General features: G+C 43.9%; 1 protein-coding gene across 3 annotated transcripts in view; it reads right to left on the bottom strand.

The window, feature by feature from the left end:
• The window catches only part of GRIN2B (glutamate ionotropic receptor NMDA type subunit 2B), a 235,142-nt gene that overhangs the window by 158,436 nt on the left and 58,273 nt on the right, over positions 1 to 18,433 (bottom strand). The window contains exon 1 of one of the 3 annotated variants that reach the window (XM_071551937.1): positions 15,317 to 15,346. The exons of the other annotated variants lie outside the window; for them this stretch is intronic. Coding sequence (XP_071408038.1) covers positions 15,317 to 15,337 — 21 coding nt within the window. The 5' untranslated portion in view covers positions 15,338 to 15,346. Of the gene's footprint in view, positions 1 to 15,316; positions 15,347 to 18,433 lie in introns of those variants that run through there. 3 annotated transcript variants of the gene reach the window in all.

The raw sequence follows: 18,433 nt of genomic DNA, 5'->3' as shown, positions 1-18,433 counted from the left end.
AGTTTCAGTTCTGTACTTCTTTTTGATTGGGTGATGAAAATCAAGGAGCCCATTTCTAGAGAGATTAACTTGTGCCAAAACACACATAATTAAATTCACTTTTTTTCTATACTTACCTGCCCATTAATATAAGGTGTCATCTATATATTCAATATGCCCTTCACATAACTTAAAAGCAGCAGCATAATAAATAAGATACTCTTTTTGTACTGGAATTGAATTTTTTCTTTCTGTATTAGGCTTTGTACTTTTTTAAACAAAACCCGAGACTGAGACTGAACTGCCATATCTTTTTCAAGATCACACACACACGTGAGACACTGAGGTTTCTGTCAAGGATCAGCACAGCACAGAAAGGGAATATGGAGCAGCAAAAGACTTTGCCTCTGCTGGCCATTAATAATAAGAGTAACAAAAGCATCTAAGGGAATAAAAGCCAGAGTGAGATGTGTAAGGTATAGAAATAGCTCTTTGACTGACTCAAAGGCAAAGCAGATGCGTCTTGTTTTCCTGCATCTCCTATCTGTCCTCTTTCTTAAGCACACACACTAGCACAACGGGAGAGTGGGAAGTAGATGGAAGCACCAGCAGGAGCTACAGTAAGCAGGGGAGAAACGAGCTATTCAGTCTGAATATTGCCTGGTCAGGGCATGTGACAAAAGATGAACAAACAACCATATGAGGGGGAAAACAAAAAGTCATGTCCAGCACTGCATTGACTGCAAGGGAAGAACCATTGGCTGTGGTGTTTTTTCTTTCCACTTTGTATCATTCTGACTCATTTTCTGTCTTCCTGCACTCCAGGTTCCTCAGTGCATTGAGGAGTGTCTGTGTGTGTGTGTATATATACATGAGTATGTAGCCAATTGGCACTTAAATGCCTCCCTGACATCCAATAAGCAGGGTCAGCCCCGGATTAGTACTTGGATGGGAGACCTCCTGGGAAATGCTGGGTGCTGTAGGTTCTAGTCCTGAGGACTTCACTGTCACCGTCCAAGCTCGCTTGGCCGTGACAGATGAACCTCAGGACTTAAACGGCGGGGCCAGTTCTGTGCACTCTGTGCCTCACAAAAAAAAAAAAAAAAAAAAAAACAAAACACCAACACCACTGTGCAGGCACACCCACGTGGGGAACAGCCCTTCCCAAATCTTCATTTGCGAAGCCGAGCCACACACACACACACACATAGGCAATTACATACAGCATGTCTCAAGACAGGCAAATTGTCCATCTCCAGTATGTCAGCTATACTCCAACTCAGGCTGGCAGCACCTGCAGTAGATTAGCATCTGACAATGATCCCTATGAAATGAGGTAATGGTGAAGACTTACTGAAGAGCAGTGTCTACATCACCACAAATGCCTTCACAGCTAATTAAGCCTCTGGCTACTGTTCTCAGAGGGAAGCCATGGATTACTCAGGCTGCCTCACTACACAGCTCTAACCACAGCCCAGAAGACAACAGCTTGCATGCCTTCAAATTGTGGGTGAAAGACCTCAAAATATGGGTTTAATAGACTTCATTTTCCTGACAAAATATGGTCCTTCAGGACTCACCTTCCATGGAGGCAAGTAGTCATCTAATTCATATACAACAAGAGGATCTGGGTCAAAAAATTGTCTTTCTTTAGGCAGGTTATAAGAGGGAATACTTGGAGGAAGGGCTTAACCACACAACAGTTTACTTCAGGGTGCAGCTAAGCAATTTTGGAAGCTGATACAAAGTCATCACTCTGGTCATCTAGCTTCAAGATAAATATTTTTACTATGAAGAAGTGCCTTCTTTTTTCATATAAAACCTCTGAATATCTCCTCCTGAGAAGTACTGAGCTGAAAAATCTTTCCTTCAAGACTGATGGCTAGTGCAAGGCGCTCAACCTTTTCGTTATGTCAGAGCCTGAAGGATGTGTACATTCCTACACTACACATCCATCTCCACTGCGTAGGAGCCTGCAGCAGTAGCTGTGCACCCTTTATCTCAGAGGACATTCTCCTCTTCTATGTGCTAAGAGTAGAAGAAAGTTTAAAAGCTGTGTACATTTACTATCTTGGTTTCAGCACACTTCAAGGCATGGAGCCTTGCAGAGTGGGCAAGCTTGGTGAATGAAGCACACTGAATGGAAGATAACTCAGTGCTCTACAGCTCATTTGGTATCAAACCACTCTTTTTATGTCACCTAGCAATTTCTAAGGGCTGATAGTAGATCTCTTTCTGCTTTCACTCCTCAGGCTAATCCCACTAACTTCAAAGTACCCTCATACACTCTAGGTGGAAGTGAAAATAACATTCAGACACATATTCAATGCATTCAGCAGTAGGCTATGGACAAACTCCTTTGTTCGTAAGTGGAAAAATATGGCCTTTCCAGGTACCCATCGCTGGCCTTTCCGTGGAATCTCTCTTCATACAGTTAACACTACGATATCCAAGGAAGGAAAAGTATGTAATGTTTTCACATATTAGTAGGTTTTACAATGTACATACTCCATCCCTACATAAAACACTGAGGATCCTAAATCTTTTTTATAGGGAGCTTTCCAAGGGTGAACCCACATGAGTTCCCCTTCAGCTCTCTTCTGAGGGGTATTTTGCACAGCCCATTGATAATTTCTGTGTTTCATTGCTATGCATCAACTGTTGGGTCCCCAGAAGATTTCCTCTTCATTCCATAAGCAACAGTATGTCTGTTTCAACAGAGATTAATCATATAAGCACTCCCAGCCTTGGACTCCATCCTTCTCAGGGCTCCTCTAAACAGGGCAGTTTAGTTCCTTACACGAAGTCAGTTGTGTGTCTTGGCCTAGGCCAAAGGAAGCCCTCAGTTCTCTGGGCACACTGACAGCAGCATTTTAACAGCTCACAGTGATGCTGCACAACAGTTCATAGTCTACACTTAACATGAACAGCATTTCAGATGGAAGCAGTCTAGTCATAATCCTTGCTGGAATATGGATAGTAGACTAAATCAGTTCCACTGCTGGTGAATCTTGCTAGGGGATTTTTCAGGACTGTACACGGGCAACACCTGAGACCCTACAGCTTGCACAAAACCACCTCCTCAGAGTTTAACAGTATCTTGGCAGCCCTTATGGACTCAGAAGGTAGATTACTGCTTCTTGAGGTGCCAAGACCTTCTGCTACAGCCTCTAGGTTTCCCTGAAGTGCTCCCCTCTAGATATTGAATAAGTTAGGTATTACCACTGAAAAGATTTTCATTTAGCAAATATTTCTTCTCAGCTGATGCTCACAGTGCAGAGAGAATCCAATAAATTAGATCGCTTTGCTCATCCATTTTTGCATAAGCTTGTTTTAAGCTCACTGTACAATTGCTTCAGTTCCCCAGCAACAGCTTTCTCACATTTTCAGACTTCTCAAAATCATGCCTATATTGTATAATGCCACAGCCCTACCTCAGAATTGCCAGAGCTAACCTGAACAACTTAGTAAACCCACAAGGCATAGCAACACCTTGCAGAAGTCCTAGCTTGGATCTCTAAAGCTCAAGTGGTTTCAGTACAGTCCCTGAGCTAAATTTGTAAGGAGACAATTGTACCATTCCTGGAGCTACTTTGTTGGGTGCTACCTAACGGCCCACACATCATGCCATGTAGCTTTGACCCTCACAAGATTCACTCCCTCCCTGCAGTGTCTAGGCACCCCAATATCTCAGAGTGCTTCCCATCATAGCTGCCATGGGAGACTTATCTTTGCTGCCTTCTCTTCAGTCTCCCTTTGCACCTATCATCTCAGCAGAGGTTGTTCTCCCCTCCCATGTCCCAGGGAACAACTTAAACCTCTTCTCCTTGATGCCTTCTCCTACCACCCCAGCCCTACAGGGTATCTCCGTATCAGCTCCCCTCCCACCCGCTGGGCACAGGACAGTTATGACCACACTGGGACAGGGGCAGCAGGAGGCCAAAAGGACAGCAGACAGTGGATTCACATCCATGTACGTGCACATCCCGATTAAGGATCCAGCTTTGTTTCCATGGCAACGTGCAAAGGCACAGCAGCACAGTCGCTTCCCTCCACAGCCATGCTCAACGCTGCTAAATCCTCCCGCCGCCACTGCCCTCCACAGCCAGGGCTGCCAATGGTGACCCTTCGTGTGCCTTCCAAAGCCTGACAGATTAGGGCTCACAGATTTCCCGCTCATGATGCGCCTGCCAGAAATAGGCAAATAAAGATGTGCCAACTAATACCAGTGACAGAAATAACACCTCCCATCACAGATGAGCTGTAAACCCCTTAGAAAGGCATTACAGAAAACACATTTTCTTTTCTATAAGCTGGCAAGGATAAGCAATGAAGTGCAGTTCAGGGAATTAAAAGGAGAGATTTTTTTTTCCTATGTGCAGGTAGCTCCTTAGCACACAGCCAAACAGTCAACATACCTCTGGATCTACTGCCAAATGCCACTTACAAGCAAAGCCAACTCCACTTTTCAGAACAGGCTGTCCCACACAGCCTGTGGGACAGCACAAATACTCTCCAAAAAAGGATATCGTCAGGTTGCTCTGCTTGCCCCCCATGGTAGGGATAGGAGAGAACAGCTGAGACACTGGGTGTGGGAGCTTTGCACCTCTCCATGTTAGACATGGCCCAATGTTTCTTCAGGCCTTCTGCAGTCAGAAAATCTACTTGTCAGCTTCAAACAGAATCACAAGCAGGACTGAAGTGCTCATGATTTCTTTGCCATTTCTACTACATATCTTAAGGGTTGTCTGCTGAGGATCAGTTGGGAAAATTAATCCAAATTAACTAAAGTTGTGAGTTTAGCATGAATTCATTAAATCACATTAGCCTTGAATGGACACAGTTCTTCCAAATTAAAGCAACCCTTAGAAGAAAATTGAACTAAACTGAATTAAGGTCCTTTTAATTCCGAAGAACAGAGTGCCTACATGGGGTTTGATATAATTAAGGAACAGCAATCTGGAAGGGATGCCCCAGCCCCAGTCTTCCAGACAGCCTTTCCATTGTAACTCTTTTCAAGAACCAAACATGCTCACAGAGAAGTTAGGTTTCTTGCTTTCCCATATGATTTGAAAGTTGCTGTACTGACGACTTTCTGCTGAAACCCTTTACTAACCAGTCAATACCTAGTCGCTCTTTATGCTGAAGAGCACTTCTACTGACAGGGTATTTTCCACCTCACTCTTGTTTTAATGGAGGACAGCCTTTTATGTTTTCTCAGATCATATATTCCCAGGTTAGATAACCTAAACTCCCTTACTCTCCTCTTGTAAAATGTGTTCTCCCCGTCTTCTACCAACCAAATACTTTTCTAACTTAAATTTGCTTTAATTGGGATAACTGGAATTATAAGCAGAATTATACACAGAGGAAATTACATTAGAGACTTCTACAATGACACTGACACTTTCCGGCCTTGGGAGGGAATATCCTGCCTGGCACCTAGGAATATAATTGCCTTTTATGCTGATGTCTCATATTGAAGGCTCAGTTTTCACATCAGTAAATAATACTTCCACTTTTTCTCTTTTTCATTTGCTTCTAACTGATAATCCCATTGTTTCTACAATCAATTGGTAGGAGTAACAAATAATCTTTGCATGCAGGCTAGCAGACTGTAAAAAGTCATCCACACCAATAGAAATGTGTTAGTTTTGCACTCTCCAAACAATTTCTGCTGCTCAGGTCCTTCAGATCCAACACATGGCTCCAAACCAGGCACTCTACACCCATGTATCTGCATGTTCCCAGACTGGACACTGGTGCCTTTCAGCCTACTTCTCTATGGTAGTTCTCAAGAATGTCCAGTTCTTCCTGCTTGTTCCCTATTACACTTTGTGTTGATCATGCTACGCTACTCCCAAGTGTGCACAAATGTCCTTATGAAGATGATCCCTCACACTTCTACACCATAAATCACAGCCAAACATTTGGAAACATTTACAGTTCTGCGGTTTAGAATGTTTTAGTTTAACCACACTACATCTCATTTCTGAGATGAGAAGAGGGAGTGAGGGAGACAGGTTAGAAACAGACAACAAAGGAAATGAGAAAATCAAGTTTCCCATTCAGAAAAACACTAGCCATTGCAGGACATAAGCACATTTACAGCAAGTGTCACATGAACACAGTCAGTTTTTTTAAAAAAAAAGGGAAGCAGTCTTCATACAACATATGTCCAAGCTGGGGGCTATATTACTACACAAAATCATTGCACTGAGCAGCAAAAATAGGAACAGAGGTAAATCATTAGGTTCTAATTCAATGAGCCGTTATTGCCATTCAAGATGATGTTTACTGAGGACCAGATTCCTTTGCTGTAAAATTAGGCCTTCTCAATGGTAATTTTGGCCCTTTAAAAATATTAATTCATATTTTTTACGCAAAATTACTTAGGCCTGGCTTGTCTGTGTGTTTGTTTGCTGTCACTGCTTCCATATAGGAGTTTTATCTGCATATTCATGTATGGAAATATGCGAAAACTTGCAGAACTGTACATCTTCCATGTTCATATGCAGGTATTCAAGCCAGAAGTGCTTGTGTGCTCATTCAATAAGGGAATAGAAACAATACCAAATAGATCTCTCTGTCCAACCATAATTAAGTAAAGCAGCCTGTATCAATCCATAGAGTAAATATTTTCCAAGAAGTTCACTGAATAAATTCAAATAAATTTGGGGAAATTATGATCTGCACAATTGATATTCCATGAGCAGAAAAAGAAGCTAAATTCACTGAATAAATTATGTGTTGTGAATTAGTCCCCCAGCTCAGCTTTTACTATGGATGTAATTTTAGATGGATGGATAATAGTATTATTCTTTTTGTTCTGGGTACTGGTCAACATCAATTAAAAGACAGTATCCCTGTTTTTTCTTGGGTTTTTTTTGTTTGGTTGGTTGGGTTTTGGTTTGTTTGCTTTTTAAAGAAAAATAACTAAAGAAATAACCTTACTGGTGTCAGTGTGTGCCAAACTTTCTGGTATGCACCAGCTCAGCAGACAGAAGGAAATACAACCACATCCCTGAACAGCCAGATAGACCCTCCTTCCAACTACAAGAAAAGAACTAGTTAGGATGTGATCCCTCACACACATCTACCATCCCTCTGTATGAGAAGATGGCTGTATTTGAGATGCAGGAAGAGTAGGGGTCCTGTTAGCTTAAAGCAACACGCAACAGTTACTGTTTGAAAGTGTCTCACTATATTTAACAGACTAGTGAGCACTAGATTTGCTCTTTTAGAACAAGTCCTTTGGGAAAATCCATTATTAATTGTGGTATCTTCTGTAGTGTCACCAAACTGTGATGTTCAGCAAATAATACTCCAGCCTGAGAGGTAAGTTAGTTAATTGGAGAGCTGGAAATTATATTGAAATCGGTGTGCTACCAGAAAATAATTTGGGAAGTAACTCCAAAACTCTTCAGTGCCACACACACACAACTGCTGAAGGAACAACAACATTGTTGCAGGAAGGCAAAGGGTTTAGGAGGCCTGAGCAGCCCTCTGCCTCCCCGGGGGACTTTCCTGGAGCGGGGTAAAACAGTGGCCCAAACCAGGGGAAATGGGAGGGCAGCTGTAGGGCAGCCTTCCTGCATGATGTGCCTGGGATGTGCCTAAGAAAATAATTTTGTGCTGCAAAAATCATCACTTGGCACCCTGCACCAGCCTCAGAACTATTCTGGTTAAAACAAACAGGGCCATTTCCTGACAATTTCATTAAAAAGAAAATCCTAAGCCCTCCAAGTTCTGATGTAAAGCCATGGGTTAGTGCTTGTCCATTCCTCCCTTCCCCAGGTGCTGTGCTGCTGCCACATGCGAGATTAACAAGGAGGTTATATTTAAACTTCCAAGAGGAGCTGCTGTGCGATTATGGGTCTATTTAAAATCCTCCGGGCAGCTGCAGTACATAATAACAAGTCAGCGGGAGGGAGGGAGAGAGTGGAAGGAGAGGGAAAGGGCGGGGGGGTCAGGAAAACGTCACGGATTGTCTCCGAAAAATTGATTGCCAGAAGATGGCAGGGGGTGCAGTCAAGTTGAAGATGCCCCCTGCAGGGATCGAAAGGGAGAGGGGGTCAGGCGAGAGGGGGGCCAGCATCGCGGGAGTGCACTGACGGCGGCAGGGGGATTGGAGAGGCTGGCGTGGAAATCTGCCAGACCTGAAACCTCACTGCCTCGGGCAAGGACGTCATTCCCTTAAACCCACTCCACTGGCTCCGGAGGGCTCTGTCAAAAGCCACTGTGTGCCTGTCCAGGCATCCTCATATCACAAGCATTTGAATGAGTAAATAGCTATTACTAGACTCTTTTCCTGCTTGCCCACGCACACACCTGACCCTTAGGCCAGCACAATACTATCCCCAAGAAAATATCACCTCAGGGCTTTATCCAGTCCTAAATTCTGCTGTATCACTTGGGAGTGTGTTTCCCTGCCTAATTGCGACTAAAGGAGTGTTTCCTCGTGAGACCAGAGCAGGGACTCAGCTCTTTGTGCCTCACCAGAAATCAAATTTTCCATTTGTGGGGTTTTTTTCCCCAATCCTTCTCACCAACTGCCTCCACTATCTTCTGTGATCAGTGAATGGACAAAATGGGCTGAGGCCTCCCAGGTGCTGACTGACAGATGTTCTCAGCTTGCCTTGAAACCAGAGCTCAACACCACCATGTCTGGCAAGGTCCCAGAGGTGTGACCTGGGGTAAGTGAGGTGGCAGCAGCAATGACTGGGCAGATGGCCGAGAACAATGTCCCAGGACTGCAGGAGGCTGTGCTGGTGGCACCAGCCCTGAGCTGGGCTGAGGAAAGGGGTTCTCAGTGCTCCATATCACTGAAAGATGAAGGCTAATTCATTCTTCATTGCAAGGGTGAGACCTTTCAGCCACAGGTGCGTTTCAGAAAATTCCACCACCTTGCACAGTTTCAAATCTAATGATTTCCCTTTGGTGGTATCATAGCCTCCTGCCTGACTGCCCTCTTCTAGCCAGCTGAATTTCCATGTCCTTTCAAAGACTTGCTGCAATCCAGCCAAGATGACTGCATTTACTGCTGACTGGAGCCTTTGCGATGCAGTCTATAAAACACTTCAGGAGTTTTCCAGAGAAAAGAATCTCAAGAAACATCAGTCATAGCAGTCCACACATATTCTCTGATAATGTTCTTTGTGACTCTTTCCTACTCTTCCTTCTTCCCCATCCTCGCATCCCTACACAATTATTTTCAGTATTGGAGTTTGATGCCATCAGGCAGGAAAAGAGTGTCTCTTCAGAATGAGATTTGCCTCAATTTCCATCAGCAACACAGAAGAGAGAGAAAAAATGTCCAAATTAAGCTTCTTGATTACTGAAATTAATCTTGTCACTTAGCATCCCTTCTCCACAGAACGGGGCCTTTGATTAGCCTCCTTGTTTCAAATATTACAAGCAGACATTTATTAAGCAGAAGGCAATTCCTCCATAGGGGGAGAGGGGCAGATGATTACAAAGGGAAGGCTGCTCTCAGGATAAGAGACGCCCCCAGCTTTGCCTGCATCCCTAGCAAGTGAGAGGAAGCTGCTCTGGACAACACAGCCAGGGCCCCCCAAGGATTCTGTAAGATCCTCTCCCCAATATATGACTATGGACCACCCTGCTATTGCTTCCATAAGCTTGATACTTAAAAGGCTGACAGCTCTTGTAGCAAGTTATCGCTTGGTATTACCATCATTCTGACAACCCCCAAAGGTTGTGAGGTGCTATGTCCACCCTGTCTGGCTCTCTCTGAGTGCTAAGGAAACACAGATGGATGGGGAGCATTTCCCAAGGCAACCAATGGAGCACAAGGGTCCCTGCACATGGGACCTTCAGCACTTGTACTTCCCCCCTCTGTTTCCTCTCCACCTCCATGCAGCATTGCAAATCACACAGCTGGGACTTTGCATATCCATGCTGTCACAGGCAGCTTTGTGCTTTTCCAGTCCATAGGGCACACACTCAGAAAACAGTGCCTCACTGAAGGTGTGTGCTGCTCTTGCTGACCTGTCACACTGTGCCATACTCTCTGAGATGGCTGAAAACAGAGCTCGGGAAGGGAAGGGGGGGGGAGGAGGAGGGAGGGGGGGTGGCAGAGAGGGGGGTGGCGCTTGACCCATGGATGCTCTTGCAGCTCCCAGGGAATTTAAGATTGATACACCTTGATAGGGGCTCCTTGGAGATGACATCCAGGGCTCAAAACTGGCAGTTTGGAGAGAGTCGTCCACAGAAGGTAGCCCCCTATGGCTTCTTCTGACTCTTGCCTTCACCAACCAAAGGGTATTTGGACATTGTTACTGGCATAGGGACAAACTCTGTAGCATTCCTGGCCAATAACAGGTAAATTTTAAGTAGGCTAAACTGATTGCTGGGTTTCAAGCTACACTGGTCAAAGTCAGCCAGCACCAAAAGGTTATCAAATCCAAGATGAACCTTTATGCTGTCTTCCTTTTCCTTTCTGTGCAAGTTGTATTTCTGGTATTGCAGACCTAGCGATCCCAGTATTGCTATTAAAATTGCTGTATTGCAGTCTTTGTGTACTGCAACACAGTGCCAGTGCTCCATCCTGCAGAAGAAACACAGATCAGAGGCAAAATGCGGGTGAGGCCTGTGTAAGCTTTCAAGTCAAATTTTTCACAGGCTGTTGACCTGGAAGGTGGCAAAATTTGAAAGTTATCTACCCACTTCACCAGGGGTCTCAAACTATGTTCCAAACATTAGCTAAATAACTTCCACAGTAGCCCAAATCCTCCAAAGACTTGCATGCGCTGACAGGTGAAGTGAAAGTTGCTCAGCCTATAGGGAAGTATCATTATTATCTCTGTTCTACAGATGGGGAAACTGAGGCATGGGGAACCAAAGTGATTCAGAGAAAGTCATGAAGATGAGCTAAGAGAAGAAGAGACCTTTTCTTGTTTTGCATCTTCCCTAGCACTCTGCATCCCCACTCTTTGCAATACAATCACTCAGAATCACAGAATCAATTAAGTTGGAAAAGACCTCTGAGATCATCAAGTCCAACCTATGACAAAACACAACCATGTTAACTAGACCATGGCACTAAGTGCCATGTCCAGTCTTTCCTTAAACATCTCCCTTGGCAGTCCATTCCAGTGTTTAATCATCCTTTCTATGGAGAAATTCCTCCTAATGTCCAACCTCAACCTCTCCCAGTGCAACTTGAGACCATGTCCTCTTGTCCTGTCACCAGCTGCCTGGGAGAAGAGACTCACCTCCACCTGGCTACAATATCCTTTCAGGTAGTTCTAGAAGGTGATAAGGTTCCCCCTGAGCCTCATCTTCTCCAGGATAAACTACTCCAACTCCTTCAGCTGCTCCTTATAGAACTTACTCTTTAGAGCCTTCACCAGCATCATTGCCCTTGCTCCAGCTCCTCAAAGTCCTTCCTGAATTGAGGGGCTGAGAACTGGACACCATACTTGAGGTGCTGCCTCACCAGTGCCAAGTACACTGGGACAGTCATGTCCCTTGTCCTGCTGGCCACACTATTCCTGATATAGGTCAGGATGCCATTGGACTTCTTAGCCAGCTGGGCACATTGCCGGCTCATGTTCAGCCAGCTATCAACCAACACCCTCAGGTCCTTTTCTGCTGGGCCACTTTCTAACCATTCTACCTCCAGACTGTAGTGCTGCATAGGGCTTCCAGACTGCATTCAGTAGCCTACATATAACAACAGATCACAGGTTCTAGAGCTGAACCTCCAAAACTATTCTGAGGAGCCCAGATGGAGGTGGGGGGACAAGTGTGTAGCAATCTCTAATTTTAGCTGATTTGGGCTTGCTCGTCCTTTCCTCCCCCAGGGCGACAGGCAGGGCATACAGGCTGAATGAGATACAGTGCTCTAATGAGGCATCTACAGGTTTGGTGGGATTTTGTTTGTGGGTTTACTCTTTCTTGGGTACCAGGGCTGTGTGAAGCATTGAAATTCCACCCTGAGCAACAATGAGCAACAGAACCTGGTTTCCATAGCACTGCCATGGAAACAGCACTCTGTGAATCTGTGCCTTCAGGCCCCTCTGTGGCTGAAGCATGTCTCTGCTCCTTCCCAGCACCCACCTCCACACTACAAGCCCCCAGACCTTCTTGTGTGTCTCTGATGATTAACGGGTGTGGTACACAGGAAAAGCAGGACCCTCTTTGGCTCCTCCCTGAATCATAATGTGTAAAAGTATCCTTTGAAGAAAAATATTAATAGCATACTTCCTTCCCCCTCTTCCATACATAAAAGTAGAAAAAGCTAGAGTTAAAATCAAGTTGAAATTGCACAAGTAAAATTTCACCTGGTAATGTATTAAGGTGCAAACGTAGTAATCTCATGCAATAGGTTGTTTTATTTTCCTTTGTCTGCCTGGAATACCAGCTTTCAAAAGTGAAGAATTTAATTAACTGTTAGAATGTAGAACAGACTCCCCTTAATCTTCTCCTCGGGTTTTAGGTTGGTTTTTTTTTTACTTCCCAACTCATAGTTAATACTAAAATACAGTCACGGCAAAGGGCTCCATAAAATGGAGGTTAGGTATGTCAAATAATGAAGGTATGCAAGACATGTGTTATTTTCTCCCTGAATCCACTAATGCCTGGAGAAGTGTATATTACAATGCATGTGGAACTGGCATTTGAGCATCTCAGAGAGATGCAGCCTATGAGCATTAGGAGCTATTGCCACTGTGTGGAAGACCACAGGTCCACCCAGCACCATGATAAGTCTGTCCATAACAGCCTTGGTAATCCTAAGGAGTTTGAGTTTTAGTGCTTAGACCTTTTACCCCAGTAATGGGACAGGAAAACGAATGTCTAAATTTCAGAGGGACACCATCAGAGAAGCAAGGGAGAGTCAGGACCTAACTTACAGGCAGGAGAAAGCAAAAACTTCTTCTTACTACCCTCCACTATGGGTGCTCAGGGAAGGACCATTTCCAGAGCAAGAGAGAAATCTAATCTTTCTGCTCTACCAACACCCTGGTCTCTGGCACAATTATGGAAAAGAATGTCGCATTACCAGGATAGGTCCAAAAATTCTGTTCTAAGTGGATTGGAAATCATCCATAGCCAATGATACAGAGCTGCTTTAGATACTTTTAAAAAAGGCAGTTCTCATCTGACATGCATGGAGCAAAGCAAGACCCAGGATGGGAAAAAGACCCTTTTTAACTAGCTTAGGTCAGAGCCCATCAAAGGCACAGACCCTCACATCTTCCTTTCCCAAGCAAGGATCAGAATAACAACAATCAACAAATATCAACATAATACCAAATTTTGCATATTTATAACCTCTCCGTGGCCTACTCAAACAAGCACATTGAGTTACATTCTGAAGCAATCTGTGCTATCATGTGAACCAGCTCTTCTCCATATGTGGAGCAGTGTTGAGTCTATCAATCACATCATGACCAGGGTCACATCTCTCTCACCTGCTGTGGCTGTAACTCACCTGAAACTTTGCTGGGCAAAATGGCTGATTTGTTGCATTCCCTTACAGGGCATGAAGCTCACCTGTCTCCCATCACACGTGTCTATCTGACCTGACAGTCTCCTAAGCAGAGTATTTTTCTGTGTTGCCAGGCCCACCCCTAGCTTTTCTTCTCCAGCCTCTGTGTGCATCAAATAATTTCACGGAGAGAGGAAGTTTCCTAGACCAAAAATGCTTTGAGCTTTTTGTTTTGCCTTACTTGTCCCTTCATATAACTAACCACAAACCTCAAGTCACTTTGACCCCAGTTCTGGACTCCAGTTTTCTGTTGAACAAAGCCCTGCAGGAGGCAACTCTCACTCTGTTGATGCCATGCTGTGATTTAAAACAGTCTAATACAGATCAAACCATAACCCATATCCCTTTCACTCTGTTCTTTATTAATTTAATGAGGTTTTCAACCCATCTATTAAATCATGGATGAAGAAAACTAGCAGTTACATGTCAAAATCCATGCAAACTACTTAAAATTTATGCCTACTAAGCTGGCCTATAGTCAGATGTTACTAAGTAAGTCAGGTGTACTGTGTCTGGAAAAACAAATTTGGTATGCATGATCACCTACTTAGCTGGAGAGTCTTCTAATAAGGTTAACTCGAGGAAGTGTGAATAATAGCTTAGGACAAGTACACACTGAATTGTTTTGTTTGTTTTTCCAGGCAGTACAAAAGAGAAAATAAAAAGAATTAAAAAAAAAAACCAGTAGCAACTTTGCAAGGGGCCAGTTTTCCTTGTACCACTAACTCTTTCACTTTGATGTGACCTGCATTTTTGGTATGCATGTGAAAAGCTTTGACAGCCTCTTCAATATCACTGCTCTTCTAAGTTCAGGATAAAACCTCTCTGGCCCCTCTCAAGTTCCTTTTAAATTCCTAAATTGCCTTCACATAATCTTCAGTTTGTCATCTCATATTCACTGGACATCTTGTACAAAAGTGCTCTCAAGACCTGGGCTGTTGGAAGTAAATGAGGCACTGATATTTCTTACAAAGTTATGGTAATTTTTCCTTGTCTCTGGGGCAGTATTGGTGATACTGTGATCTACCTGCACTAGCAAATCTTCAAAGTATCTAATTCACACTATATTGGTACTGGTTCCTCACAAAGTTTCTCATATCATCTGATAATGGCTTTATGGAGTTTTAATGATGCTTCAGATCTCCACTAAAAGTTCATGCCCTTGATATCAGAATTCCTCCCCTCACAGTGACAAGAACTGATCTATTTTTAAACACTTATTTACTCTTTAAGATCCTAGGTGTCCAGCTTTATACACTTCACTTCATCACCTGATGATTTCCAGAAGAATAAAATGTTTTACTCTCCACTTATGACCAAAAGGGAATTTTCTAGGGTCATGAATCAAGGATTACTTTGACTCCTACAACTCTACCATGTAGCCAGGCACCTTCCCTCACCCCAGGAAAATATCCTTAAATGGTACCTTGAGCTATGTGGGTCAGCTGATTTTGATCCTTACAATGATAGTATTATGGATCATTCCATGTTAAGTTTGTTGGGCTTTTAGCCATACTTTTAATTCAGCCACTTCTCTGCAAAAGACCAGCTCACTCCCATATATCATGAATTTCCCTACTTTATCACCTCCTTCCATTAGTTATACTTTTAAGGCTAATGTCATTTTTTTGGGCATCTGACTAACAAGTTCTCTTCAATAAGTATTGCACTTGCTTTGATGCTGGTAACAAAATCATTTGCTATTGCAAAACTGTTCTTTCCAGCTACAAAGAGATGCCCGGTTTTGATGATGTTGGCATCTTCTTTATTGGGAATGCATTTGAAAAGTAAAGCACAGCACTGCAGTTCTTACTTACTCACCCTTTTCTCAAATGTCGGCATTGCGTTGGTTGTTGCTGTTTGCTGCAACATCCAGTAGTTCTCTGTGTCATTTTTAGTGGATGCTGACTTTGAAGAGGGTAAGTGGCCAAGTAGCTTTTTGCAGATTTCTTCTTTTGCAGCATATCAGATTCCTCACCAAACCCAGGCTTTCACTGAACTCAGTGGTTTCTCCTCTCGGGAAATTCCAAGTACTCTTCTATGGCTTACTTTAGAAAGCCTTGTGCTCATGTTCTCTCTCTGGTCACCCTCACCAAGTCTTCTCCTCTCCTACCAGCATCCAGTCTTTTATTAGAGATTGGTTTAACCTCTCAGAATTGCCCAATGGGGAGGACTTAATCCTTTCCACTTTCACAAGCCCTCTTGAGTTTTCTGTCTTCTTTTTAATACTGTGGTTCAAAACCACAGGATGAACTTGCACGGACTGCAGAATCACTCCATTTATAAATTCCCATTCAAAATGAAAGCTCACATAGACAAAAACCCCTGAGAAAAGCCCATGCTTCCAGTTACCCACACTTTTCATTTTGCTTGTAAGTTTAGGGTCAGTTACCATGAAAGCGTTCCCTTGCATCACCTGCACTTCTAAAGAGACTCAGCTCTGGCAAGACTTTTGGCTGCTCTGTTCTTCTACTCGACATGTTTTCTTATCACATTTTACTCCTGGTGACATGTGCTTTCCAGCATTCACTCAGAGCCAAGGAGCCAGCTTCATTCAGCATTCAGTCACAGCCTGTTCTACAGGAGTAAGGGAAGCAACTCTGTAACATAACAGCTGACCACAGCTGGGTCCTGCTGAAGCATCTTAAAGTTGTAAGTCCCCACAAGCCCCAGAGAATGTGTCCGCTGTGCAAGGGTTTGCTCAGGCAGGTAATTCAGAAATGACCAGTCAAAAGCCTCCTAAAATGAAGTACACACTGCAAATCAGCATAACCCTTATGTGTGGGATTTGACCATAGATGGCCTGGTTCAGAATACATTTCTGGTGATGGGTGAACCTTTCTTGGAACAGTCTGGTGATCATTCCATTTTCCAAGGGGCTCTGGTCATGCAGAAACACAACAAGATGCTATTGGAGAGTGACTGGCCATCCTCATTACAAACTCTGAAGACAGATTTATCCACCCACACACAGCTACAGGATGGACTCCCTTTAACAGGCATGTCTGGCTCAGTTATTTTATCAGCCATGCCCCTCACAGAGCTGTCATTCCTGAACCCCATAATCTCTGGATATTATTCATGCAATGTATTTGGGGCTGACATTGCTTTGCAAGACGACCAGGAAGATCTGCAAAGATCATCCTGCTCATCAATTGCAGATTAGTCCCATTGCAGAAGGCAAGTTATAAGCATACTGGACAATCACTATACATAGTCCAAACAAAGCAACTCTCCTACCCACCATGCTACTCATCAGGACTTGGAGAGAAGAGCACAGACCTATATGGGAAAAGGCTCCCTTTCATAAGTGGGGTTTGGATATACTAGGCCCAGACAGCAGCATATCATAGCAAAGTCAAAAAGCATCCTTTATTTTTTATCTAGACTCTTCTGAAGATATATTTGCAGACACAAGTATGACATCTTGGACCTACACAAGCTCCCACTTAATGCAACAGAATAGGATGTTACACAAGAAGTAAGCACTGAGCACCAAGCACAGCCCATCTCCAACATAACATGTGCATGCCCTCAGAATCACAATCTCTTCCTTCTCACCCTGTCCTGACCCCCCATCCCATCTGCCTTCCCCAGATTTCTGACAGCTTTGGCTAAAGGTCCCCTCATTGCTCCTAGTAAACAGAGCGAGCCTCTTCTCAGTATTGCTGTCACAGTAGGCAGTTAAATGCCACCCTGACACCTGATCCATCTGATCATGGAAGCTCAGCAGGGTCAGGCCTGGTTAGTACTTGGATGGGAGACCTCCTGGGAATACCGGGGGCTGTAGGTTCTAGTCCTGAGGACTTCACTGTTGCCATCCAAGTTCACTCAGCCATGGTAGGTGAACTTTAGGAGTTAAACGGTGGGGCCAGTTCTGTGCACGCTGTGCCTCACCTAAAAAATCCACTACGCAGTCTTGAAGGACACATCCAGGTGGATAGAGCCCTTCCCAAATCTTCATTCACAAAGCCTAGCCATACATACATACATATATTGCTGTCACAGGCTGCATCAACCCTGGTATTACAAATCCCCACTGCCACATCTCCCTTCTCTCCCACTACAAAACCCAGAGGTAATCACTGCCCCTCAGAAAAACTGATATGTGTCTTCAGCAAGTGGGTGCAATGGAGATAGAGATGGTTTGGGCGAGCCTCAGACCACAGAGGGGACTTCCAGAGGAGAAAGAAGCACCAGAGGAACCATATATACAAATTTCCTGCCTCTCTCCTCCATCTTCTGTGCTTTCTGTAAGGAGGCAGCTCTTTTCATTTGCCCCATCCCACCCTATACACTACGCCTAAATATGTCTTCAGGATGGGGAAGCATCTGTGCAGTGGGTGGTGATGCGGGGGTGCAGCCAATAAGGCTGAGCCTACCAGGATTCGACAGCAATAGGCCCTATGTGTTTTGGACTCCTGTTGGTAAGAAAGGCACCAGGGCAGCTTGAGTGGCATTTTGAAAGTGGATTTTGTCTGATGGGGTAATGTGGGTAATTGTGCTGCATATCTTGAACTGGCAAGAAAACAGAATGGCTGTTCTGTTTGTAGTCAGAGGGCAGAAAGTTGTCCCACTAACATGTATGAAAAAGCAAATATTTGAAAAAACATACAGAAGATAAATACTTGAAAAACTCCAGATTGGGACATCACATTTTTTTAGTCTGTCATCTACTCAGCTGGCAGGCGAGGGATCTGGAAAAACTGCACAGTCTCTGCAGACCAACCAATCTCCCTCATTTCCATCCACAATTGTGACAGACCTGACACATTCCCAGTGGACTTTTCAAACTGTAGAATAAAAAATTTCCAGTAGAAAATTGTTCCACAGGAAAACCTTCCAGGTAGTTCTACTGCACATTTAGAAACATTTCGTATACACCAGTATCCTTGGTATATATTCATATGCTGTTCACACCCTATAATCTCCAGATAC

The sequence above is a fragment of the Pithys albifrons genome, chromosome 3, assembly GCF_047495875.1.
Source record: "Pithys albifrons albifrons isolate INPA30051 chromosome 3, PitAlb_v1, whole genome shotgun sequence".
Classification (NCBI taxonomy): Eukaryota; Metazoa; Chordata; class Aves; order Passeriformes; family Thamnophilidae; genus Pithys; species Pithys albifrons.
Note: the sequence above shows the minus strand (reverse complement) of the source record. Positions and strands in the feature narration are given on the sequence as shown.